At 51.7% G+C, this 24685-nt stretch overlaps 10 protein-coding genes across 10 annotated transcripts; 4 read left to right on the top strand and 6 right to left on the bottom strand.

The window, feature by feature from the left end:
- Positions 1-831: 831 nt before the first annotated feature.
- gua1 (GMP synthase (glutamine-hydrolyzing)) lies at positions 832-2682 on the bottom strand (the record flags this gene model as incomplete). The annotated part of the gene is made up of 5 exons (XM_056890660.1): positions 832-1196; positions 1253-1456; positions 1510-1989; positions 2047-2534; positions 2615-2682. 5 exons carry the CDS (start codon positions 2680-2682, stop codon positions 832-834), a joined length of 1605 nt encoding a protein of 534 aa, XP_056737151.1.
- Positions 2683-5522: 2840 nt separating this feature from the next.
- Positions 5523-6530, top strand: N7443_010605 (ferritin-like domain-containing protein; the record flags this gene model as incomplete). Its single annotated transcript, XM_056890661.1, has 3 exons — positions 5523-5607; positions 5664-5849; positions 5908-6530. 3 exons carry the CDS (start codon positions 5523-5525, stop codon positions 6528-6530), a joined length of 894 nt encoding a protein of 297 aa, XP_056737152.1.
- A 695-nt stretch (positions 6531-7225) lies between these two features.
- Positions 7226-8392, top strand: N7443_010606 (Zn(II)2Cys6 transcription factor domain-containing protein; the record flags this gene model as incomplete). The annotated part of the gene is made up of 1 exon (XM_056890662.1): positions 7226-8392. One exon carries the CDS (start codon positions 7226-7228, stop codon positions 8390-8392), a length of 1167 nt encoding a protein of 388 aa, XP_056737153.1.
- A 368-nt stretch (positions 8393-8760) lies between these two features.
- Positions 8761-11202, bottom strand: N7443_010607 (uncharacterized protein; the record flags this gene model as incomplete). The annotated part of the gene is made up of 1 exon (XM_056890663.1): positions 8761-11202. One exon carries the CDS (start codon positions 11200-11202, stop codon positions 8761-8763), a length of 2442 nt encoding a protein of 813 aa, XP_056737154.1.
- A 296-nt stretch (positions 11203-11498) lies between these two features.
- On the bottom strand, positions 11499-13014 carry N7443_010608 (uncharacterized protein; the record flags this gene model as incomplete). The annotated part of the gene is made up of 3 exons (XM_056890664.1): positions 11499-11876; positions 11935-12322; positions 12383-13014. The coding sequence occupies 3 exons, from the start codon at positions 13012-13014 to the stop codon at positions 11499-11501; spliced, it is 1398 nt and encodes a 465-aa protein (XP_056737155.1).
- Positions 13015-13359: 345 nt separating this feature from the next.
- N7443_010609 (uncharacterized protein) lies at positions 13360-14178 on the top strand (the record flags this gene model as incomplete). Its single annotated transcript, XM_056890665.1, has 2 exons — positions 13360-13533; positions 13588-14178. 2 exons carry the CDS (start codon positions 13360-13362, stop codon positions 14176-14178), a joined length of 765 nt encoding a protein of 254 aa, XP_056737156.1.
- Positions 14179-14851: 673 nt separating this feature from the next.
- On the bottom strand, positions 14852-16008 carry N7443_010610 (SEC14 family lipid-binding protein; the record flags this gene model as incomplete). Its single annotated transcript, XM_056890666.1, has 3 exons — positions 14852-15481; positions 15547-15670; positions 15770-16008. 3 exons carry the CDS (start codon positions 16006-16008, stop codon positions 14852-14854), a joined length of 993 nt encoding a protein of 330 aa, XP_056737157.1.
- A 1099-nt stretch (positions 16009-17107) lies between these two features.
- On the bottom strand, positions 17108-19630 carry N7443_010611 (Ras GTPase activating protein IRA2; the record flags this gene model as incomplete). The annotated part of the gene is made up of 4 exons (XM_056890667.1): positions 17108-17268; positions 17330-19172; positions 19231-19364; positions 19417-19630. The coding sequence occupies 4 exons, from the start codon at positions 19628-19630 to the stop codon at positions 17108-17110; spliced, it is 2352 nt and encodes a 783-aa protein (XP_056737158.1).
- A 2293-nt stretch (positions 19631-21923) lies between these two features.
- On the bottom strand, positions 21924-22667 carry N7443_010612 (seipin co-factor family protein; the record flags this gene model as incomplete). Its single annotated transcript, XM_056890668.1, has 1 exon — positions 21924-22667. The coding sequence occupies one exon, from the start codon at positions 22665-22667 to the stop codon at positions 21924-21926; it is 744 nt and encodes a 247-aa protein (XP_056737159.1).
- Positions 22668-24102: 1435 nt separating this feature from the next.
- Positions 24103-24345, top strand: N7443_010613 (FAD-dependent oxidoreductase; the record flags this gene model as incomplete). Its single annotated transcript, XM_056890669.1, has 1 exon — positions 24103-24345. One exon carries the CDS (start codon positions 24103-24105, stop codon positions 24343-24345), a length of 243 nt encoding a protein of 80 aa, XP_056737160.1.
- Positions 24346-24685: the final 340 nt, after the last annotated feature.

Raw genomic sequence — 24685 nt, forward strand, 5'->3', positions numbered from 1 at the left:
TGCAAAGCTTGCTTTAGATCGGGTTCATCAGGAGTCTCGGTCCTCCACCGAGCTGCATTCCATGGCCCAGCTAGGTACACCTACCGACTTGGGCAATCGCCGCACCATAAGAATTCCGTCACTCAAAATTAATGACTCCTTCCGTCCCGTCTGGGCCCTGGTCGTTGGATATTTAAATCTCTTTGGTTGCGCTCTATAATTTAGCTATCAGAATCAAACCTCCTTCAAACGTCATCTTCCCAACCTTTTGATTCCTCAGTCCTCGACCTCCCTTCCCATACATCATGTGGACCTGGTGGCACAACATCACACATCGTGTGCAGGCATCCTGCCACATGTGGAACCGCGACCTTTTGGCGGCCAAGACGCATCTCGATGACGAATACACCTTTACGCCGGGCAGATATGCCGGTCAGGGATACAACTAGATCAACTAGTGTGGTTGCCTCACTCGCTGAAACCCAGTACTTGGCCTGTGCGCGCGATAGACTTGGAAGGATCTGTCTGACCTTGTACGTTTCTTTCCCAATCCCAGCTTCACAATGCAAATACTAATCTTTGCTATAGCAATCAACGCTACGACTTTTATGACTCGGCCGGTCCGAACCTACCTTCAAACTCCTTGAATATAATAGACTACGGGGAACGGACAGGAGACCTTTGATAATGAAGAGCCGTAACGCTCGAATACTTTGAAATTTTGAATTCTCAAACTTGAACTCTTCTATGCACATGAATCATAAACGGTATTCAACTATCTAAACACCTGGCTTTTGTTTTTCTATTAAACCTTTTGAACCGACCCTTCAACCAAGCCCAGGAAGTCTATATTTACTCCATCTCAATGGTACCCGGGGGCTTGCTGGTGAAGTCGTAGCAGACACGGCAAACGCCATCCACCTCGTTGACGATGCGGGTCGAGACCTTGGTCAGGAACTCGTAGCTGAAGGGGTAGGGGGTGGCGGTCATGAAGTCGCGGGTGGAGATGGCGCGGAGGAGGATGATGTTGGCGTACACACGCTTGTCGCCCATCACGCCGACGGCGCGGGAGGGGTCGAGGGCGGCGTAGGCCTGGCCGATATCGTCGTAGAGGCCGGCTTCGCGGATCATGGAGATGAAGATGTTGTCGGCCTTGCGAGCCATCTCGACCTTCTCCTTGGTGACCTCGCCGAGAACACGGATGGCGAGACCGGGGCCTATTGTCGGGTTAGATGGATGCTTGCTTGTAATATTAGAGTTCAGTGCAACTTACCAGGGAAGGGGTGGCGTCCGACCAGTTCGGCGGAGATGTTCATCTGGCGACCGAGCTCGCGAACCTCGTCCTTGAAGAGCTCGCGCAGAGGCTCGATCAGCTTCAGGCCGTGGCCGGCCATCAGGCGTTCGGCAATACCGCCGACGTTGTGGTGGGTCTTGATGGTCTGGGAAGGACCCTTGAATGAGATACTCTCAATGACGTCTATCCAAGATGTTAGTTTGAAGGTATTGGATGAATGGCTCATTGATACTCACCAGGGTAGAGGGTTCCCTGCAGGAAGAACTCCACCTTGCCATTGTTCTGGGCCTCGATCTTCTTAGCCTCCGCCTCGAAGACATCAATGAACTTGCCACCAATGAACTTGCGCTTCTTCTCAGGGTCGGACTCGCCCTTCAGACCAGCCAGGAACTCCTCGCTGGCATCAACGACGGTAAGGTTGATGCCGAGCTGATCCTGGAGAACCTTCTTGACAAGAGCGCACTCGTTGAGACGCATGCAGCCGTTGTCAACCAGCACGGCGTGGAAGCGGTCGCCAATGGCCTCGGTCATCAGCTTGGCGGCCACAGTGGAGTCGACACCACCGCTGACAGCACCGAGAACCTGGCCCTGGGGGCCGACGAGATCACGGATACGCTTGATCTCCTGGCCGATGAACTCGGACATAGTCCAGTTCTGAGAAGCACCGCAGATACCGACGGCGAAGTTCTTCAGGAGCTGGCCACCCTGGGGGGTGTCTGAGATGCGTTAGTATTTGATGACAGCGTTGGCAATGACCGGTATGGGAGACTAACGGGTAACCTCGGGGTGGAATTGAATGCCGTAGACAGGCTCGGTCTTGTGGGCAATGGCGGCGTATTCGGAGTTCTTGGTGGTACCGATGGTGTGGAAGCCCTCAGGCAGATTGCAGAGCTTGTCACCGTGGGACATCCACACGGTCATAGCATCCTCAAGACCCTCAAAGAGCTTGTCGACGTGGCCACCGAAGCGAGTGGCCTGCAGATCGGCGTGGCCGTACTCACGAGCAGTTCCAGCGACGACGTTGTCAGCGTGCAGACGGTGAGCGATCTCCTGCAGACCGTAACAGATTCCTAGAATGGGGACACCGAGCTCGAAGAAGGCGGGGTCGATGTGAGGAGCATCCTTCTCGTAGACGGAGTAGGGACCACCGGAGAGGATGACACCCTTGGGCTTCCAAGTCAAGTCGGCCAGCTTCTGAGTGCAAGGCAGCATCTCGGAGTAGACATTGATCTCACGGAGACGGCGGGTGATCAGGTGGGTGCTGCAGAGAGTTCCGTGTTAGGTTTCGGCGCATATCAACGCAATTGGGTTTGCGCCGGTTGATCGCAAGGAAGAACATACTATTGAGATCCATTGTCGAGCACCAGGATGGTGTCGAAGGTGTTGTGGGGGATCACCTCGGTGGACATTGTTAAGGTTGGAGGTCGAGGTAAGGGTATAGAAAGTCGACACTGCTCCTGAGCAGAAGCAAGTAAAAGAGTCCAAGAATTCAATGACTCAAGACCCCCGCAAAGCAATGGGAAAGAAGATTTTCCAGATTTTCTTAGAGGGGCTGCGATAAGAAAAAAGTCATCGCGGGACCGATTGCTGACTTACCGCCCACATGACGAGGGGCTCCTTATCGATAAGGCCATCTATGCAGCCTAAAAGAACTACTATTCGCAAGAGGACAAATGAATAAGATGAGGTCTAGAGAGGAAAGGAACAAACAGTATAGCAGACGCACAGTCTTAGGAGTCAGAACTTGAACTCGAATCTACGAGCGAAACAGAACTTTTCGAGCTTGGACTGAGGCTAGTCCCCCATTCTATTTCTTTACCACGGAGCGCCCTCTCGCGTCCGAACAATCTGCGGCTGAAGAACCACATTGAAACCCTTCTACATTCTCAGAGTAAGTTCTAATGTGAAGAACAATCAGGTATAACCATCTTATAAATTTTGTATGACACGACTTTGGGTTAAAAAATGAGACCAAAGGAGATAAGGTCAACTACGCACAAGCAGATTGAATAGTGGCAGGCAATTGAAGGAGCCCCCATCGGACTCGACGATAGCTCGCAGGTTTGTTATCCGCGAGTCGAAAATCACGCATAGACTCCAACTAGTCTAAATTATTAAAACAATCCCGCGGTCTGGGGTACGTCAAGAGCTTTCAAGCACTTCCATGTGAGACCAGAGCCTGGAAGCTCTCAGCATGTACCACAAGCTGCTGAGGTTGCAGAGAAGGGAAGAATAGGTTAGAGGAAAAGAATAGACATAATAGGTATATCGAGAGAGAGAGAGAGAGAGACAGAGAGAGAGAGAGAAAGAAAGAGGTTTAAAGGAACTTTCATTCTGGAGCAGCCTCGTTCGAAACAGTGACACCGCTCTTTCTTCCACCCAAATGCAGAACTAAATTGTGAGAAATCAGCAGAAAAATCAAACATGAGTTTCTTAGGGACGACCCTGAGGCTAGTGTTGTGACAGACGCGTAGCAAGGCCAGATGGGGACCAGGTATCCCCGAAATGTCTCAGGGGCCATTTTGCGATATCATATTTGAATGATCCAGAATTAGAGTTCAAATAATGCCCATCGTTTAAGGGGCTATCGTTTAGCAGAAGGACGCGTATAACAATCCGACTCGAGGGGGGAAGAGCGTTGGTTTGAGTCTTGAAAGTTGACAGGGGAGTCGGTATTTATGACCTGCCAAGTTGGAGTCAACGCCCACCTGCAGCCACGCAATCACTACCGATGTTCTATTTACGCTAAAATATAGACAAAAGTCAAATTCTAGGGTCACGTTCCCCGCGTGGTGGATAATGTACCCATCATGGTGCTGATTTGATCCGGTAAATTGAGGTTCGGGATCATGGCAACTCAGTTTTGCAGGAAAAGCTAATGGCTATTCTTGGATGTCCAAGGCACCAGGGGTTTTTGTGGCATTGACATCTGTCATATCAATATACCTGCCAGAATCTTGGCCTGGCATATTTTTGAGCTACTCAATGCGGAATGCTTTCAAGGTCATCAATATCTCACTTATTCTGTTCTTACGTATCGGAGGCTTCTTGCGCTTTAGTTTAGATGACCGTGTAGAATGAATGTCATCTCTCAGCTGATCTGGATCTTCGGATCCTTTGTCAACTCCGGTAATGATTGTCGAAGCGATGAATATTATGAACACAATAAGGTTGTCAAGTTGAATAGAATCCTACAGAAGTATTTCCCCGTCCACGCGTAGAGGAGCACAGGCGCATCGTTGTTATTCTGAATTTGCCCATAATCAACAAGTTTGAAGACACATCGGTTGAGAATGCCCCCATTGATTATATTGTGAGCCCCAGCGGAGCTTTGGTACTTCAGAATTGCAGTTCCAGTGTTGCTGGCACATTCAATTCACTAAGAAAAGGGAACCACGTGTGTCAAGGTCTGGACCAGGATGACTCCGGGCCTACGTGAATTACGGAGCTTTCAGCATTGATAGCATTATGTCCATTGTAATCATTCTGAAGGACCGTGCTTTGCTGTCAGAGAGGGGTGTCGGGAGCTGAGAAACGCGACAGGTTGGAATAGACTGGTGGATACCTCCGGGGGTTTCCTGTGCGACCATGGATGTCAGCTCAGACTCAATTGAATCCAAGGGTCCGGGCAATAGTAGCCAGACTGGGCGATGATTTCATCAATCCTCCGGGGGGACAGTGGCGTAGAAAAGTAGTGCAGATGATCAATGCGCACTCGCTGTCGTTCTCGCTCGTTCTCGCTCGTTCAGGACGGTCTCCGGTTGGAGCCCGCGTCCTCCGCGAACGAACCCACTGTCGACCGGGAACTATACATTCCAATGAACCATTCTGAGCCTGCCAATAGTAGTTTGCGGGGTCCGCAGTTCTTTCTCATTAGCTCCTCGCATATCTTGATTTCTATTGTTTTTAGGAGTCTCCGGAAATTTGGCGTGATCCGAGCCCTGGAAATTCGACGTCCATTCTCCGAATGCAGCTCTTGTTGACGTAGATCATATAACATAGCCCAATAACAAGCTGAATTGGGAAAGAAATGAAAAAAAAGGCTACACCAAGCTTATTTTTTGGGGTTCCTCGGGGAAATGCTGGGACTCCATCCAAGGTCTAGAGCTTGGGATGATGTAGGTACAGCCTATATGGCTGTAAGTATCCCACCTCTATATAAGGGATCGGCTCGCTCTTCTTTCTTTCGACTTCCTCAAGAAACTCATTGCCTTTCAAGTTCTGTCAATATTTATTTCTCTGTGGCAAAATGAAGTTCTCCTCTGTGGCTATTACCGGTGCCGCGCTGGGCCTTGCCCATGCCTCTCCTGTCAAGCGTCAGGCAATCACCGATGGTATGTTACCCGAGCCGTTACTCGAGAAATTATACTGACAAGAGGTTGCCATGTAGGTGACATCCTGAACTACGCCCTAACTCTTGAGCATCTCGAGGCCACCTTCTACGCGGAGGGTCTTAAGAACTATACCCAGCAGGACTTTATTAGTGCTGGATACATGGATCCGTTCTATGCCAACTTGCAAACCATTGCTTCAGACGAGCAGACCCACGTGCAGTTCCTGACCCAGGCCCTATCCGGTATGTTTTATTCAGCATTCTTATAGGAAGATGCATACTAACTATTCATTCTCATTAGCTGCCGGAGCCTCACCCGTGGCGGCCTGTACCTATTCCTTCCCCGCCACCGACGTGAAGAGCTTCCTTGCCCTCGGCAGCATCCTGGAGGGTGTCGGTGTGAGCGCCTACCTCGGTGCCGCCGCCTCCATCATGAACGGTACTTACCTCACCGCAGCCGGTAGTATCTTGACTGTCGAGGCCCGTCACAGCGCATACCTGCGCTCCTACCTTGGCGAGAAACCTGCTGCTCAGCCATTCGATAACCCTCTTGACTTCGATGAGGTGTATACCCTGGCTGCGCCGTTCATTACCTCTTGCCCGTCGAGCAACGGCATGCTCCCCGTGAAGGCCTTCCCCACTCTGACGGCAACCTCGACCGGGACCATTATGAGTGGCTCGCAGGTCGCCGTTATGGCTGGCACTGGCTTTGACATGTCAATGGATACCTCAGATATCTCTGCTGCCTTTGTCACCGTCACTGGCCCCGTCTTTACTCCTGTTACCTCGGACGGTAGTGGAAAGTTCACCGTGACTGTTCCCGCCGGTGTTTCTGGACAGAGCTATGTCGTCCTTACCAAGGGCAACTCCACCGTTACTGATGATACTATCGTTGCTGGCCCCGCTATCCTTGAGGTACTTTGATTTTGTATTTATAAGAAAAAGTTTCGCGGTTCATGAAAACTGACGGGGTTGATTCGATAGGTTGGTGCCAAGATGGGAGGTATTGTGGGTGGATGCAGCAAAACCATGTCTGGCTCGTCTAGCATGACTAGCATGTCTATGATGAAGCCTACTGCGTCGCCCTCCATGTCGGTGTCTGGTTCGATGACTTCTTCGTCTGCAATGGCTAGCAAGTCTCCTGTTTTCAACTCGGCAAGTGGGATTTCTCCGAGTGGAATCTTGAGTGTTCTCATGGCCGCTGCTGCCGCGTGTTTCATGTAATATTTTGCATGCGATTCAGTTGTGCGGACGCTTGAACTTCAGCATAATGTGTATTAGGGGAGGCCATGATTGTCATTCTTCCCACGGGTGAGCCTGGTTGTCTGCAGGCTTGCATAATATAATTAATACCCTCGAGCCATGAAAAGACGTATACTTCCCCTCAATTCGCAACCGTACCGCCACTGTCTCTCTCTTCGTATACCCTTGTATGTGTGTATGGGACCTGTACAGCCCGACCATGTATGAGATGACGTAAACTTGGAAAGTCACTTACATTCCGCTAAATCCGGGATCATGTGGAGATAAAGAACCCCGGCCTTGAGATTTGAGTCCCCTAGTAGCTTTCCCCCCTGCATATACGCCCACAAAAGAAATGTCGTGAACGGCCCCGTGTCATGCCACGCCGCGCCCACACCAAGTCCCGCTATGGCTGTGACAACTGCCGCCGGCGCCGGGTGAAATGCGATGAACAAGGCCCACCCTGCACAAACTGCATTCTACGGCGTCTAGACAATTGCGTATATTCGCGTGTTCTCCCAGCTTCGCTTCTGGCTAATTCCCGCCGTCTAAGCCAACCCAGTATCTCGCCACGCGAAGACGTGGTCCAACTGAATGGCTTCAGACCCGAGTCTCCTAGCTCCCCACTCAAGAACCCCCAGGTCGATGAGCTCGAGCTGATGCACCAGTTCGCTACGGACACCTATCGGAGCCTCTGCGTTAGCGATGATGAAATTAGCACTTGGCAGGTTCTTGTTCCGCGGCTGGCACTTAAACAACGCTACTTGATGGATGGGATACTGGCACTAGCCTCGCTGCACATCGCCACCACGCGCGAGCCCGCCAATGCTCTTCACTATATAGACACAGGCTTGGAGTACCACAGCCTGAGTCTTGAGCCCTTCCGCCGAGCAATCGACAATCTAGCGCCGGAAAATTGCGACGCGGCTTTTGCCCACTCGGTCATCACGACCGCGATTAGTCTCGCCCTGCCGCAGCTGACAGTGACGCGCGAGAATGCAACCCGAATGACAGATAACATGACCACCGTCTTCGAGTTGCTTCAGGGTGTCAAAAAGATCTTGACGATCGGACAGTCATGGATCAACCTGAAGCTCTTCTCGCAGGGCGCTTTCTGGAAAAATACATCAGCGACTCTGGATGCGGATACAGACAGCGCGCTGAACCAGCTCGCCACGCTGAACGAACAGACAAGGGCGAATGGCGACGAGATTCAATTCTCCATTAATAACAATGCCATTACCCATCTGCGACACTGCTTTACGAAATTTGCTGCTTCTTCCGACCCTGCGCCTGTGCTGGCTTGGTTGGCGGCCGTGGATAAGGGGTTTGTGGATAGTTTACGGCGACGACAACCTTTTTCGCTACTTGTCCTTGCATATTGGGGTCTTCTTCTTGCGGAGCTAAATGGGCAGCGATGGTGGGCGCTGAATTCTGGGCGAGCGTTGGTTTCGGAGTTGCTTGATGCACTGAGTGCGGAGGATTTGCTGTGGGAGAGCTGTTTGGGCTGGGTACAGCAGAGAATCGCATCAAAAAATGGTTGACCCCTTTCACGATTGTTTAAAGATGGGTCATTTGCATACCCAGGTAATTCAGCAGACTGACCCCGAGGTCATTGGAGGGTTATTTTTGTGAGTACAGCTTGAATCTTAATGACAACACCGCCGTCCCAAACACGTCGGACGCGATACTTTTCATCATGAGGACCTCACTTTCTTTATTATTCAATAAAGTACAATGATTATATACAAATATAGTGGGGAGGTGCAAAGATACAAGTCTAAACTCGCTCAAAGGGGATATCTCATGCGGCGCTGGCATTAGAGACAACAAAAATGGAGGGAGGGTGGGAAAGGCGCACAGAAGGCAAACCCTTTCAGGAAAAGTGACGATCAAAGACGGCAGTGACATCTCAAATAACCCCCTGCAACGTCATTGGCACCTGGATGGCATTTTGCTTTAACCAGGTCAACGGCCAAGGTTTATTAGCCCATTCACGATCCATAGTAACCGCAGCTTCTAGCATAATGCCCAAGGGAAGATCAATTGTGAACCTAGGGCCATATTCAATTTCTTGTTGGACGGCAAGATTGGCTATTTGGAGCTGGAGATCACGCCGTGGGCCCATTGGCACAAACCCGGGCCGGTTCAGGTAGAGGAGTGGCTCCTCTTTGAACTCATCTGGGAGACTCTTGATGATATGCGCTGGGAAACGGCGAAGGCCACCCAGTTCCAAGCCACTGATAACATTGCCAGCGCTGATGCGCCAGATATTACCAATCTGGTCGTTGTTCGAAACGACCGAGACGTTGCGGCAGAGAGAAGTCAAGACGCATTGGCGCATTTTGTAGGTCACTTTGTCTTCAGTGCAGGCAAAGTGCCACAGAACACGGCAGATGTTGTAGCGGCGAGCTTTAAAGGCCACCAGAAACAGGAGTTCGTAGGTTGCGCTATCGAGGCTGAAGCTGGCGCGGTTTAAAAGTTGGACGGTGTAATGCATGGCGTTGTAGATGTTTGAACGGAACATTACCACGATAGGATTGAGGCATTTGCTTTCAATCCGTAGGTTACGATCGTGGCTGACCTTCAGCAACTGTTTCACGGCATCGTAATTTTTCATCCGAGTAATCACGTGGATCATCTGGTTAAGTAGCGATGAATTGATCCAGTTGGCCCCTTGTGTCTGAGCCATCAAATCAACAAAAGATTCAACTCCTTTGCCACTTTGCAAATGCAGGTGTAAAGAATCATCGATTGTCAAACGAAGAACGGTTTGAACCGTGCCAGGGTCGTCCAAAAGGCCTTTCCGCGCCATGCACTGGATTATGTTGGCCTTACTGGCAGCTGTGACCATACTCTTTAGCAAGGCGATCCATGTTAAGGTGGTTGGATGAATATATTTTCGTCGCATAGAGTTCAAGAAAGCGTAGAAAGCGCTGCTATCCATGCGCCGCGCGGCCGACTCCAGAAGGATGTTATAGCTGTCCACAGTAGCAAATGGCTCTGCCGAATTGAACACCTCTCGGACAGAGCTGAGCATCTCGTGCTTGCATAGATATTCCAGGGCGCAATTCAAAGCCGCAGTTGAGAAATACTTGCGGTTTTCATCTCCTTGAAACAATGCCAACAATTCCTCTCTAACTAGTTCCTTGTAAGCAACGCCAGGCGGGCCAGAAGGCTTTCCGGACGACTTTTCCTGCACCCAAGTCAAGTCCTCGATGTGCTCCAAAAAGCTTTTCATGGAAGTAATGGGCCGGCGGAATTTGAGGACCTGATCCAGACTCAGGGGTCTAAGCTTCTCGCGAGCCCAAACACCACGGACCAGAGGTCCGTATATCTTCTTCTCGCTCAGTAAAAGGAACGAGGAGATAATAGGAGCGGGCGGCTTAGCCATGTCGACGAGTGGGTCACCGACTGCCTGCAGCCATTGTGCGCGAGCGATCGACTCTTTCACCAGCTCTTTGGCATTTTCCGAGCCCGACAAAATCGCTTTGCGGGAGAAACCATCGCCTTCTGCTGGTGGAAGAATTCGGACCCAGCACCCGTTGCGAATAGAAGAGAAGTAGATATTTTCCCTGAAAGAGTGATCCGAGACACCGAGCAGCAGTCCCACAGTCTCTTCGGGGATGAGGATCTCCGAGTGCTTGGATCTCCTCCTCGGTATCAATCTTTTCTTGTTCTGCAGATGATTCAGAAAGGCCGTGACTTGGCGCCATGTTGGTACAGATTTGCCTCGCCTCGTGGCAGATTGCCTTGCATCAAAACTCGTCCCAATAAATCTGCTAGCGCGTAACAGCCTTTGATCCCGAACGGATATTCCTTCGACCGAAGGCTTAGGCTTCGACTTCAAAAGACCTCGCGACCCTAGCACCCTCCTCCGGCGCCGTCCTCTTATCCGTGTAAGCTCAGTCGATGGGACATCGGGAAGAACGAGTGGATGATCGGCAGGCTGCTGTGGCCCTGCAGCAACACCCTGACCTGACACTGCGTCTCCCCCAGCTTTCTTGCCTCCATCAAACTTCGTATCTCCAATCTCCGCCACCAAGTCCACATAGTCATTCGTACTACCGCGAGCTTTTCTGAGGGAAACCGCACTCGAAGAGATCCATTGACACGATTGACTCCGTAACGACGGCAAAGGGACACGAAGGCAGACGGCGGTTCGAAAAGGGGCACGGCAGGTTTTCGCCGGAGCTGCAGCGGGCGTCAAGGACGTGATCGGTCGGTGATGGCGGTGGGTAGACGCTGCCCACCGGGGGTAAAGGAACAGCAGAGGTTCATCGGGGCCGGCCGCGACGGCGTCCAAGACGACAGAGAGGCGCCTTCTCAGACATGGATGGCCACGCGAGAACATATGTGACGATATGCTAGCATGGGCCAGTGAAATTGGTTGATTCAGAGGTTGACGGAGCGGTCTCTTTGCTCCGGAAAAGTCGCGCCGGCAATTGAGGCAGGCGGTGGCCAGGGGCTCCGGCCTAGCTCCGATCTGACGACTGCCCTCAAACATTCAAACTGTTCCACTCGGAACAGTGCCATGACAGAGAATAAGATTGAAATAAATGGAACGATCATTTCTCGAAGGTATAAGGCTAAAGACAGATTCTAAAACACAGGATTAGGCCCTTCACCTGGGCACGCTATAATTATAGCTCAGTAGATGTGCCATTCACGCCCAACCTGAGCTGCCTTAGGAATTCCCTTGATTCCCTTGCCCTTGAGAACATGCAATGGCTCGTCAGTAGTCTCCGCTCGCTTAGCAAGCAGAGAGTCATGTCTGGATACAGGTGTAAGGTCAAGCAGGTCTATAGCAGACTCGCCTTGATTATCAGTAAATACTTCTGGGCCGATAATATGGCTCCGGGCGCTTTCTGCTGCTCGAACGAGGTTATCTTTCTTGCGTTGAGCTTGGTCGGCATTATCGTCGCACTCGGTGATTCCCTTGGATAGTTGTTGAATGATGCCGACAAGATAGGTCACGAATTGCCAGCGTGATGTCTGGAATAAGAACATTGACATGATTTCGGGGATCTGTCACATATATCAGTAACTCGTAACTCGTCATTAGCGTGAGCGTTTCTCGGCTTACCCTGTCGTTCAAATAATACAACTCCTCGCCCCCATTCTGCACAAACTTTTTCAACGCCTCGATCCTCTCTCGATCAATCGAAGCAAGCTTCAACTCATGCATTAAAGACGGAATATCAACAACCTCCTCCGATGGCACCTGCTCATCCGTCTTGGTGCTAACACGACTCAAAAATCCAGACTCAACACGACTCAGTCCAGCCACACTCTGCGCCCGACTCGTCACCTTCGAAGAATGAATAGTGAAATAGTCCTCATTAAGCATGTGAGACCGCTCATAACCCGATCGACCCCGATGTTTCTCAACAACCTTGTTCCTCAATCGAACCCAGCGTCTCCGCCGGACGAAAGAGTGTAACCACGGATGCGTGCCGTGCCACTGCGACGAGCTAAACGAAAAGGCATACTGCCATCCCTGCTCGTCCACATCACCGGACATGTCTACGTACCATGCCTTCCAGGCCCATTCCCAGCTCGGATCTGGTAATTGGGCATTGGTGATATTGACCGCGCTGTCGCGCTTATCCTGCGTCATCCAGGCGCCGGGGTCGAAGTTCAGGAGCGAACTATGCGAGTAAAGGGGGATACCGAAGAAGAAAGAACCGCGCTGGTTTTCATAAAGAACATCCAGTTCCGAGCGCGTCCTCGAGCCTTTGGTGTTGGTGGTTTGCTGGTTCAGTGCACCTGACTGGGAAGTATCTGTGTGGCTCAAGACTTGCGATGGAGCAAAGTCGACTGTTTCTGCGTCTTCTGGGGCCTCTCTGGATCCTATTCCATTCTCATCCAAGGCGAAGAGGGCACTTGGTCCCGCGCCTGAACTTGCTCCCGATATCGATCCTCGCACTCGGGACGACTCCCTACTCGGGGAGGTTTCTGTCTCTGTTGACGAGACCCCGAGTTTGTCGGGTTGCCATTTTGCGTATTTCCTTTTCGCCAGTTGGCTCTGTACAGATGCTCGACTCAGATGCTTCGTCAGTGTTCCTTGGCGACCGACCGTGGAAGTTCGTCGAGGGGAGTCCTGGCCGGATGATTGTTGCGGGACGGTGTTGTCCACGAGGGAAATGCTCTCGGTGCTGGCCATAGTCGCGACAGAATCGAAATGTCAATTCGGCGATCAATCTCTCCGAAAGACCCTGGAACCCTGGTCGTATCACAAAGGTCGACAAGGCAGATTCATGGATCCGAAAACCAGGTCGCATTAAACCCCCTGTAGTGGTTCTAAGAGGTAGTCGGATCCGGATTCGAGGAGCACAGCAATATAGAGTATTAAGAAAAGGAATAAACGGAGAGGAAGGAAGGTCGCAGTTGGGAAAATCCAGACGGGTTATTCCAAGGTCACCGATGACATCGTTTGCGGGGAGGCACCTGCCAAGCCCAACGCGTGCAAAAGTGAACCTCGAATCAACACAACCTGCCAAATCCAACAATGGCAGCGCCGCACCAGCGCAAGATCGAGCTCCAGTCTCCAGCAGACTTCACCTACCTCTATGCCAACACAGTCGCACTCTCGCGCCAGAAACTAGACCAGGCCCTACCCCCTTCCGCGAACAACGATGAACCCGACCCGATGCGCGAACGCGTAAAAGAATTAGTCGACGAGGTAAGTTTACAAGCCCATAATTCCAGAACTACGAACTGATATCCAATGGAATAGTACATAAATCGGACCTTCACAACAGCCTCCGCCTCAATTAGCATCAACGGAATCGACTCCTCATCCCCCCAATTCCCGTTCCCGGCCGCATTTACCGCGCCAGAAACAGTCGAGTACGAAGCCTACGATGCAGAGCTCGCCTCGCGCGTAACATCCCTCTACGCCCAGCTCGAATCACTCACTACAACCGTCGCCCAACTACGCCGTGGTGGGCCGCAGGCAGCGGCGAGGGATTATGCGGCGCAGTTGACACAACTGTTGAAAGAGGAAGACGAAGAATTTGAAAATTTGCTCAAGGAGAGCGAAACGAAAGTGCAGGTCGGGGCAGACGGCATGGACGTGGATACAAAGACTGGGTCCCGACAGATGGATCCTTCGTGGAAATTGGATGTACAGCTTGGGACCACCGAGGTGACGGAGCGGTGGCAGAGTGGGGATATGGCTGATGTGTATGAGGATGCGTTGCGGACGTTGCAGCGGTTGCAAGGCGAAGGTGAAGATATTGTGGTTGGAGAGGGGAATGCGCTGGCGACGACGGTTGGGAAGGCTGAGCGAGCTGGACGGGCAGCCGAGGTGGTTGAGGGTATGTGATTTGGGATTTGCTTTCAGGGTCAATGGCGGCGTTTAGGTGCCCGGGGGTAGCTGGGGATCATGATACCACATCTTGTTTATGTTGGCCGTTCTTTTTATTTATTTCCTTTTTGACTCTTACTTTTTTACTTCACAATGGATGCTCAGCAAGCAACTGTACTATGATATTCTCCTTGGGCCAACGGCCGCAATTTCACTATGTGCTCTCCCGTGTATACACTCCATAAAACAAGGAAAGGAAAATAAAGCCAGCCATCTTCACTCCCCAACTCGCTTTTAAGAAATGTCATTCCGCCCAGTCCCTTCTATGTCAGCGGGCGAGCCGCGGATTTTAAAAAGGCAGAAAACATGTATGAGGAAACATGGCTCTTCGTGATATCTAGATCAGAAGTGAACAGGAAAAGCCAGGCAATCAGTCCACGGAGATATGGATGGGTGGTCGGCGAGGGTGTTGAATCAGACGCAATGGTCTGCGATGATGTGTCAAGTTCTTCCACTATAGACCGGCAAGATTAAAAGACAGATAGGTCACACATCGGTGAGATATCCCCCGGCTCCATAAACCGATTGTTTTGTTTTTGTATTTTCTTTGTGTACGAAAGGCGGGCGTGGAGCAAAGTACGCCCCCGGTGGATGCGAATAGCGAGTGGAATGATTCGTTTCTATGAAGGCTCTATGCGGTGGCCTCGGCGCCCTCGTGGGCCTCGTCGCCCTTCTTCTCGACACCGGCATCCTCGTTAACGACGACGTCCTTCTCAGCCTTGGGGGTAGCCCAGGCAGGGGCGCGAGCCCACTCGGACTCCTGCCACGGGCCCTGGTCGGAGAGCTCGCAGCCACCCTCGCACTTGCAGGAACCGCCGAACTCAGCGGGGAGGTTCTCGGGGGCGACCTGGGCGAGCAACTCAGACTTGTATCCGCTGCCGAGAACGTGGATCTTGTTGACGGTGACCGGATCGAGGAAACCCTTGACAACGCTGAAAGCGCCGCTGAAGCCCCAGGGGGCGTTGATGATGTAAAGCTTGCCCAGACGCTCGGGGTAGTAGTTCTGGGAGATATCGGAGGCCTGACGAACGTAGCCGTAGACTGAGGGGATGCTGGTGATACCGACACCCTTCAGGTCCATAATGGTGCAGCAAGTCTCAAGCAGCTTGCCGGCCTTGCGAGAGCAGGCGGGCAGACGAGGGTCGGCCAGCTTCTCGTACTCGCAGACGAGGTTCTGCAACATGCGCTCACCGCTGGTGATCTTGTACATAGCGTTGAGGTCGATCTTGCCGAGCTTCTCGATGTAGACGGGGCGGCCATCCTGGGAAGGTGCATGTTAATTTCTCTTCCTAGGAAACAGACGAAGGTAGATCATGGGGAGCCTACCTTGTCGGTCTTGTGGTAGTATTGAGGGTAGTACTTGAAGACATCGGGCTTCTCCTTGTAGTCGAAGGTGCGAGGAAGGTCATCGGTGCCAAACTCCTTGCGCCAGGCCTCGCACTTGACGAACCTAGACAGCCACGTTAGATAAGGGCTTTCTCCACATGAGTGGCGGGGAGGAAGCTTGCTGGAGCAAGGCCCCAACAAGTATGGGAACTGGGCAACATACATGGCCTTGGCGAGCTCGACATCAAACTTGCGAGCGCGCAGGAAGCGCAGCATGGTCAGGGTATCCAATCGGTCGGTGTACCCCTCCTGCTCCAGCTTCGTGCGCAGCTGGTGAACCTTCGCATCCTGCTCCTCGGTGGTGTGGCCGGGGTGGCCACTCTGGGGCTCCGGTGCGGTGGTAGGGAAGTCGTACGAATCGTACTTGGGGTCGATAGGCAACGCCTTCTCAGCAGTGGCCATTGTGAAAATTTGATCTGAAGATGGGGGGGGGGGGGGAAAAGGGAGGAAGGAAAGTTGAAGCGGGAGAGGGAGAAGAAGGGAAGGCGGGAAGGTGGGCGTAAGTGGCCACTTCGAACCCGGCATTGGGGAGGATCCGCCCTTGGAGTAAACAACACCCGTGGGCACTAGTCGATCCTTTCTTTTGGCAATTTACAGCGGGGCGTGGGAAATAAATTAAAGTACGGTTTAGGGGGCTTCTGGTCGAGCTAACAAGAGGATTGTCGATTGTACATTTCTATATTGTATTGTATTGCACTGCCGCAAACGGGACATTTGGAGGATTAGCCTCTTGGTTTGTATCTCGGTACAAATTCGTCCATTGAAGGATCAGCACCGTCAGAATGCCCCTAAAAATCTCTAAATCAGCCGAAGGAGAGATGAGGGGCACGAGGCGGTGTCGGTAGAACGAATCAACTTTGCAGGTCAAGATTGGGGCTAAAGCAGGAATACGGAGTACGAGTACATGGCAACGCTATGGAGCCCAAAGTAAATTCCACCTAGAGTGATATTATGGGAAGCATCGGTACAAATTGGAAAACAGATGGGTATTCAAGCAGAGACGACCGTACGTCACAAAATCAGGTTATTATACAGCGCATTGAGACTCAAGGCCCGAGCGGTGATGGGACAAACTAATAGGATTACAGGACGGAGCCCAAATCAGGTCAATCAAAAACAAAAAAACTATGCGCTGGGTATAAATTGCAAACATCCACAAAGGAAAAGGGAAAAGCAGACAGCGTCCAAGATCGGGACCCCGAGCCAGCGGGATCTCTCGATCATCCTCCATCAAATATGTTCGTATATCGGCAACATTCACTGCCATCCACCCGGGTGGTGTGGACGGGTCAGAGTCATTGCAGAGCATTCGTCCAGTCCATCGAGAGTGGAGTGGGTATATGTATAACGGATTATGTCCCGTGTCCATCAGATCATCACATTAAGCCGCATGGGCCAACCAACCGAGACGATTGGGTCAGAGAGACATAGGCTGCTCGCCCGGTAATCGGTCTCGTTTCAATCATTAGGGGAGACTGGAAGTCTCGAGAGCGCGAGGCCCTTACCATCCCTTCTTTCGTGCAAATCGTTTGTTCAGAAGAGTCAACACCTTGGTGACATTAAACTGAACGTATTCCAGGTCAAGGTCTTCCAGGTTGTCCTTCTGCATCTCCAGAAGATCATCGAGCTTGAGATCAAGCTCCAACAGTCCACGGGCTCGGCCTGCATTCATTGTTAGTATCAAGGGTTCGGGAATCAATTATCAGCGTAGGTCAGTACTCACCCTTGTAGTGCAGGCTGATGACAAATGTGCCAGGGAGAGGGCTCTTGAACATGAAGTAGATGTTCGCCCTACGGTTTTCAGGCACATTGCTGCGTCGGATAACACCCTCCTTCTCCAGTTGCTGATGAGTGAACTTGTACGGACCAAGTTCTTGGTGCTTCTGGGTCTTACGCTGCTTGCCCTCGGACTGACTGCGGACGTTGTGGAGGTAAGACTTGTAGGTCTCCAGCTGGCCAACCAGGTAGGCATTGTGGTCGCGAATAGTAGCAAACACCTCCTCCAGCTTGCGGGTTTCGTCCAGAACATTCTCCTTTAGAGAACCCAGGTGAACCAACTCCTGCTCTACTTCGTCACGGAGCATGCTGAACTCATCCGAGCGATCAATCACGCCCATGTCCTGCAACTGGCTGAGCAGTTCCATCGTGCGGATACCCTTACGCACCATCACCGCATCGTTCTTGAGCGTAGCAGCCGCTTCGGCGATGCGGTCCAGTCGAAGGGGCCGGCGAGCGACTGAGGAGTTTTGAGGCAGAGATCGAAGGATCTGGACAAAAGTAGACTTGGCCTCCATGAAGAAGACCTCTTCCTGAGTGATATCCAGAGCAGCGGTCAAGTCATCCAAAGCGGTTTCCCATCGACTGAATAGCGGAACATTGATGGTTCGGTTCTCCTTGCGAGGGACCTGTAGGGGCGCCGCGCCCAACTCCCCGAGGAGCAACGAAAGGTGAGAGTGCTGGTCTTGGGCAAGAGCCGCGCTGTGCTTCTCGAGAAGGGAGTGCGTGGCATACATCTCATTGAGGGTGATTTGCAGTTCGAGGTCGCGCTTAGACAAAGCGACGTAGTTGTCCATCTCAAGACTCTCGTAGAAGTCCTGAACTTCGCACAGGTCGAGGAGAAACTTGTTCACGCGCTCCTTGTTGGACTCGACGAAAGGCTGCAGTCTGGCCATGTAGGGCTCCTTGGCGTACGAAGGCTTGTTGGCCAGGTTCTGGATCATCTTGGCGATCAAGGTCAAGGTACGGCGGGGCTTGTCGGTTGGGGTGGCATCGATCAGCATGTAGGAGCGCGGAGTGACAATGGCGGGGTTGATGAAGCGCAGGAAGAAGAAACCACCGATAAGAGTACAGATGGTCTGGTCTTGAGCATCGGGATACTTGCGACGAGACAAGCTGCGAATCTGTTTGCAAATCCATCGGATACCATACGGGGTCTCGTCCACGGTCTCAATGATGGTGGTCAAGAAACCGTTGGCAATGTCGGTCAACATCTTCAAGCGCGGGGCAATGATGGCCTGGACTTGCTTGTTGGCCTCGGCATCCTCTGCGGTCACCGAGCGAGCCAGGTAGTCCGGAAGAGAGCCAGTCTCTTCCTCGATCTGCTTCACCATACTCTCATACACCTTCAGAGGGTTGATTTCCAAGTCCACGTCGCGCAACTCGATCAAGGAGTTGATGCGATCCGCGAGAACCTGCTTCAGGTAGCTTTGACCGGGACCGCGGCGCGTGTAGGTGGTCATCATGCGAGACACGGGGGTATTCTGGCGCAGGAGGGAGGAGTACTCGGGCGTGTTGTCGAATTGGTAGGTGAGAACAGACTGAAACATGGTGAGCAGCAGGTGCTCTTCGCGGCTCTCGTATTGGTTTCCGTAGATGGTGAACATGACGGTCTGCAGCAAGGAATCGATCTCGGCCATGGAGACCAGTCGACAGAGATGGGCAATGTGACGAGGCTCCGACTGCAACAGAAATAAGAGATTGCCGTATTTCTGAGTTTTCTCATCGTTCGGGAAAAACCCTTCCTGCGGGTCGGCGGTATCGTCGAGATGGCTGGCGACCTCATTTTGCTGCGGGGGTGTGAGTGATCAGTTTTCGGAGGTAATACTTTCACAACATCAATCTTACCTCTTCCAATGCCATCCGGTTCTGAATCAGGAGGGCAATTCGCGAGTCCAGGTATCGCACATCCTTCTCCAGCACGAAATTCTTCTTGGACTGGGATGAAATCTTCGACTTGAGTTCGCGTAGGTGTTTCTGCGCTATGCAGGAGTCAGTACACAAGCTTGGAATACGGGGAATTTCGAAACGCACCTCGCGCCAGATCATCCGAGATTTCCAGGTCCCTGTCCTTTGCGGACATGGACAGGTACAGAGCGGTGACCGACATCCGCTTGGATTGGCGGATGGAGCGAGTATCGTGCGACGACATGGTGTTCTGTCGTGCGACTGGTTGAAACGAGGATGAGGACGAGGACGACGCTCGGGAGATTCTCGATGCGGGCTGAAGCATGGTCGCAACGGACATGGTGAGGATGGGCGAAGATGGGTTTCGGGCGAGGGTTCAGGGTAATTGCACTGCCAGACGAGCAGTGTCAATAGAGGACCGTCGCGCGAAACTGGAAGAAATCATTAGACGCAGTATTCTGGAGGAGTCGAGGCTGGTTCATACCAATTCCCTTCGTATCCCCAGCGTTGGGTGTTATGAGGCGCAAGATGGGCACAGGGGTTGACTTTCTCGACGGGTCAGGGGCGAGGAAATCACGAGTGTATCGGCAGGATTAGGCGACGCGACGTAGATGCCCTGACAAGATACGAGATTGGAGTATGAAGGAAGGGAGGAAAGTAGGGAGGGGAACCTTTGGAGGGGAGGATTATTTCGTTAGTTTGGTGTTAGGGCGGTTCTGGGGAAAAAGGGACAAGGACAGGGCAAAGGACGTGTGGATGCGGTGGAGAAGGCAGACAATCATGATTTCCTCCAAATTAGATGGGAAAAAAAGGAGAAGATAAACCAAGTCTTCCTATCGCTCGCTTTCTTACTTTACACCCTTTTACACACGCTCTGTTCATGCAAGGAGTCGCGTCCACCGTTTTTTACCCCTGGCCCAACCCAAAACCCACTTGGGGCTTCGCCACCCCTTATCCGATCTCTGGTCTTACGGTACCCGTACCCAGGTACCTCCTAGGATGTACCTGGGTACATGAATAGGGGGAAGGTTCCACTCTGAAGAACCTTGATGTCATCAACGGTACGATCCTACGATCTTGAGGATAGGATGGTTGTTCTTCCAGACCTCCGTCTCCATCCTCCATCTTCCGTACTCCGTAGCATGGGTACCTGCATCCGAGCATGGCCCGCACTGACCCGGTGGGGATCACCTTGGCTCACTCAAGTCCACGAGACCTCCATGTGGACGCATTTTTGTAACAGGGTTTCAGGTTGATGTCCTATTTCTAGAGAAGAATGTACCGTACCTGCCTCCAACCTCTCTCAATCCCCGATGGAGTAAGACTCCACTTGATCGCTCTACGGGGCTAATGCAGGTGCAGCAATCGTTCGACACTATCAAAACGGATGTCTCAGACGCAAGGCACACGGATCTGAGCCGAGTTGGCACCCGGCTCCTTCATCCGACATCGTGTGGTCCGCGTGGATGGAAATTGGACCTTGAACGCGAATTCCCTTTCTCATTCCATGGTCCCAGCGTGACCTCTTATCGCATCCCGACTGGGCAATAGCCGATCTTCGACATTCGTGTCGAGAGGGGGGGGCCCCGGGGCTTCCGCACTCTGGGACCTCCCGGTGTCCCAAGCTTGACTCGACCAAATCAAGACGGTGCTCGACTGCGGGGGTGCATTGAACGCGCACTTGTCCGTTGCTTTTTCCCTCCTTGACTCTGGTCAGGCCCTGCACTTACTTGCATTCCTGGTCAGTGCTTCAGGGGTAGGTGGATCCTATGTGGGACCCTAGATGGAGACCTCAAGAGTTTCTCCTGATCGCAAGATGGTGTACGGAGGCACTCTGTCCTACTCAACTTTGCGCCCCTCTGATCCAGGGTCTGCATGCTGGACGCCTGAGACACCCTACCCGAGAGATTAAAGAGAGCCAAATACAACACCGTAGCTCATAGAGTGATGATCTTCAACTCCGCACTAGCGCACTAGAAATTAACTCCATGCCAAGTGTATCATGGTCCATCAACTACACGGGCCACATGCATCCCTTCCCGTCCGTCATGAAACGCGCCAACTGCCGTCGTAAATCCGTTGCAGCTACCCCCCTTCTCATACTCGAATATTCCAGGCAATCTCGTGATCTTGGATCTCAAATACATCCTGGAACACCTGGTCCTTGGGTAAGCGAGCGGGAGCACCGGAGCACCGGAGCACCGGAGTATCTCTAGCCTCTGACTTCGGACCTTGGCTCTGGGACCACTGAAGAAGATCGCTCGGAAATGTATTGCCCGCCGTCGAACCTTACATTCTTGTTGGCGGGGAACGGGCCATGCGGTATGATGTAGCTCGGCTGATCTGGGTCTGCGCAGTGACAGCATTCAAGCTTGGAATTAGAGCTGCGATGTGACTCACATTGAGCTATTGTAATATGCTGGATATGCAGTGGAGATGACTGTCAAGAACGCATGGGATTGGATCCATTGCCAAGGGTTGACAAATCATTGTCCGCGCGAGGCACTATTGAACTTCAATCAACTCTGAGAAAGACATCTGCAAATTGATCTAAAGATATCGACACGAGTCATGCTACTTACACACACGTAGAAAGAAACCATACCCATGATTCCACAGCTCCATGATTACCCTCAGTTATCTTTCTTCTCACCCTCAGAGGCCGCTTCACCCTCACTCTCGCCCTCACCCTCTGCTTCTGCCTCTGCCTCCACCTGCTCCGGCGATTTTCCAAGCCAGAAGCGAGTTATCATTCCCCCAAGGAACATCTGATCGATCCATTTAATCAACCCGTACAAGATCCATCCCCAGCCCCACAGCGAGATACCCATCATGCTGGCCACGAGGAGGATCGGCCCGAGAATAAGCAAAGACAAGACCGCCCACAGAATAACCGACACAATAGCGAACAAGAACACGCCCACTAAAAACACCAACAGCGGAACAGCACAGCAGATAGCCTGACAAATAAGGAAAGTCGAAGCAATCGGCTTCTTGAGCATAGCCTCATACATGGCCGCCTGCTTAGGCGGCGGGAAATACCGATTCACCACCCATTGAACAAAGTACTCGAAAAGGTCAACAGCCTGTGGGAATAGCCCAGCCATCCATCCGCGGAACGATCCCCATAGCGCCGTGAAATTAACTTCGGGCTGTTCGCCTTGGTACTTCTTCTCGGCCGCGTCGTCGGATGGGAATTCTCCGGGGAGGATCGGTTCCGTGACTGTCTTAGTCGTGTCTCCGACTGTCTTGGTTGTATTGCGCACTCCCTTGGCCGGATCGCTCGCTAGCGTTTTCACGCCCCCGGTCGCCTTATCGGTGACCTGGTTTACAGGCAGGCCCTTGCCGAGACCGCTGGTGACGGGGTCGAGAGACATGGGTATGTGGAGATCGGGGAGCAGGGGAAAATTAAATAAGAAGAGATTTTCTTTAATCTCGAATAGAGGATCAGTTTGGGAAATTGTTTGTGATGGGGGAACTCGTGAGGACTTTGATCTATATCAAGCGATGAGGGCATTTGGGCCATGACGTAAGGGGCGTCTGATAAACTTGATGAAATATATTAATTTCCCTAACTGCTCCATCTTCCAAGGGTGGATGTAACTGCACTGGCTGCAGAATAACGACAGGTGTGGCTGATGCACCACCATGGCTGTGAGTTTGATTCGATGAACGCCACAGCTTGTGGTCATTTCGTGGCGAGAGTGGCTTAATAAAGGTTTGGTTATCTCGAGGTGTATCTCTTTACGGCAGCCAATGTTTGACAAAGGCAAACAAATATAACAACCTGAGGATACAGGATAGTCATTCAGAGGTCTTCCTGAATGAACACGGAAAATACAGGACTGGGTCGTTATGTGTGTGAAGTAAGTGTTTGAAAGTCTCAAGCTTAGCCCTACTGGCTATATCAACGATTTTCAATCACATTGCAAGCGAAAGGCACATCCCTTTATCGATCATACAGTCTTGGAAAGCCATAAATATAAACCAGGTACATCCTAACCTCAATGACGTGAGCCGAGTGAAACTTCAGATTCAAGGTGGGCCGGCACCGGCACAGCTTTTGTTGCTCTTCGTCTAATTCAAAGGCTCGAGCCCGAGGATCGTAAATCAATACACTTGATTCGTTGAAGAGGCATTATCTGTGCTAGTTTTTCTTTTCTATTTGAAGACCAGGAGCTTTTTTCTTCCAGCTTATTCCCACGGGGATAAGAAGTAGTTCAGACCTCTAGAGAATAGACCGACGACCCATGAATGATGTGAAATATGAAGAAAACCGCACCAGAAAAATAATAGACCCAGAATGAACATATACACGAGAACTTGAATCATTTATGGAAAAGATTATCGTCGACCGACCCGCCCAAGAGTCAATTTGCGGCTACTAAGCCAAAATGTACAATGCGAGTTACATGAAGACTAGTATAGTTGCGGCCTTTTCTTTTCCCCTTTTTGCTCTTCTCCTGGAATTCACAGTCCTTGGATAGACTGGTGAGTATACTTCCTTGATACAACTCACTTGTCCTACGCTCCTCGGCTAGTGATTATCTCCAAATGACTCTTCGAGAGCTAGTACGCTCTTCGCGGTCATCTTTGAGACCCTTTCCCTGCACTTGGACTCCAAGAAATGCATTGATCGCACTGGATAACTTGAATGGAGGGTAATGTTGAAATCCGGACATGTGTAATGCTCCCGGGGTTCGCCTATATATCTCGAACCAGACTATACAACCCCTCAGAGAGGCTTCCACCCGATGCCCAACAAACCCGATTCCAAGCACAGTCATTCTGATCACGCACACAAGAAGATCCATGGCACCAGATATTGCTATCGTCGGAGGTGGCCCTTGCGGCCTTGCTCTCGCCGGCATGCTTGAGCAACAAGGCATCGAATACATTGTCTTCGAACGAAGCGCCGAGAACGTTCTACCTCGGGGAGGCTGCTTGGATATTCATCGCAGCAGTGGCCATACACTTAAAGAGGCAGGACGTTTTGAGGAATTCAAGAAATATGCTCGCGCTGGGTATGCCACAATCCACAGCCTTGGGGGCTAGGGTGGCAACAAGATCGGTTCGGCTGGTGAAGGCCATGATTCGCCTGAGCTAGACCATGGATAGTTGCAAAAGATCTCGCTTTCTTCCATTCCAAATGTGTCATTCGTCATTTGGTATATCCTATGAACATGCAGATATTCACTCTCTTGACATCTTCTAGGTGACCCCAGTAGAGCCCAATACTCAAGTATTATCTTCCTTGTACTATTTATTCACCCCTCCAACCCATTCCATTCGACCCTTGAGCAGGTGGCAGGTCAAGTACCAATGGTTGTATGCGGTCGATGCAAGCTCATTTGGATCCAACGCCAGGGTGACAGCAACTACAGAAATGGGCCTT

The sequence above is a fragment of the Penicillium atrosanguineum genome, assembly GCF_028827265.1.
Source record: "Penicillium atrosanguineum strain IBT 20685 chromosome Unknown utg000008l_segment0_segment0, whole genome shotgun sequence".
NCBI classification, from domain to species: domain Eukaryota; kingdom Fungi; phylum Ascomycota; class Eurotiomycetes; order Eurotiales; family Aspergillaceae; genus Penicillium; species Penicillium atrosanguineum.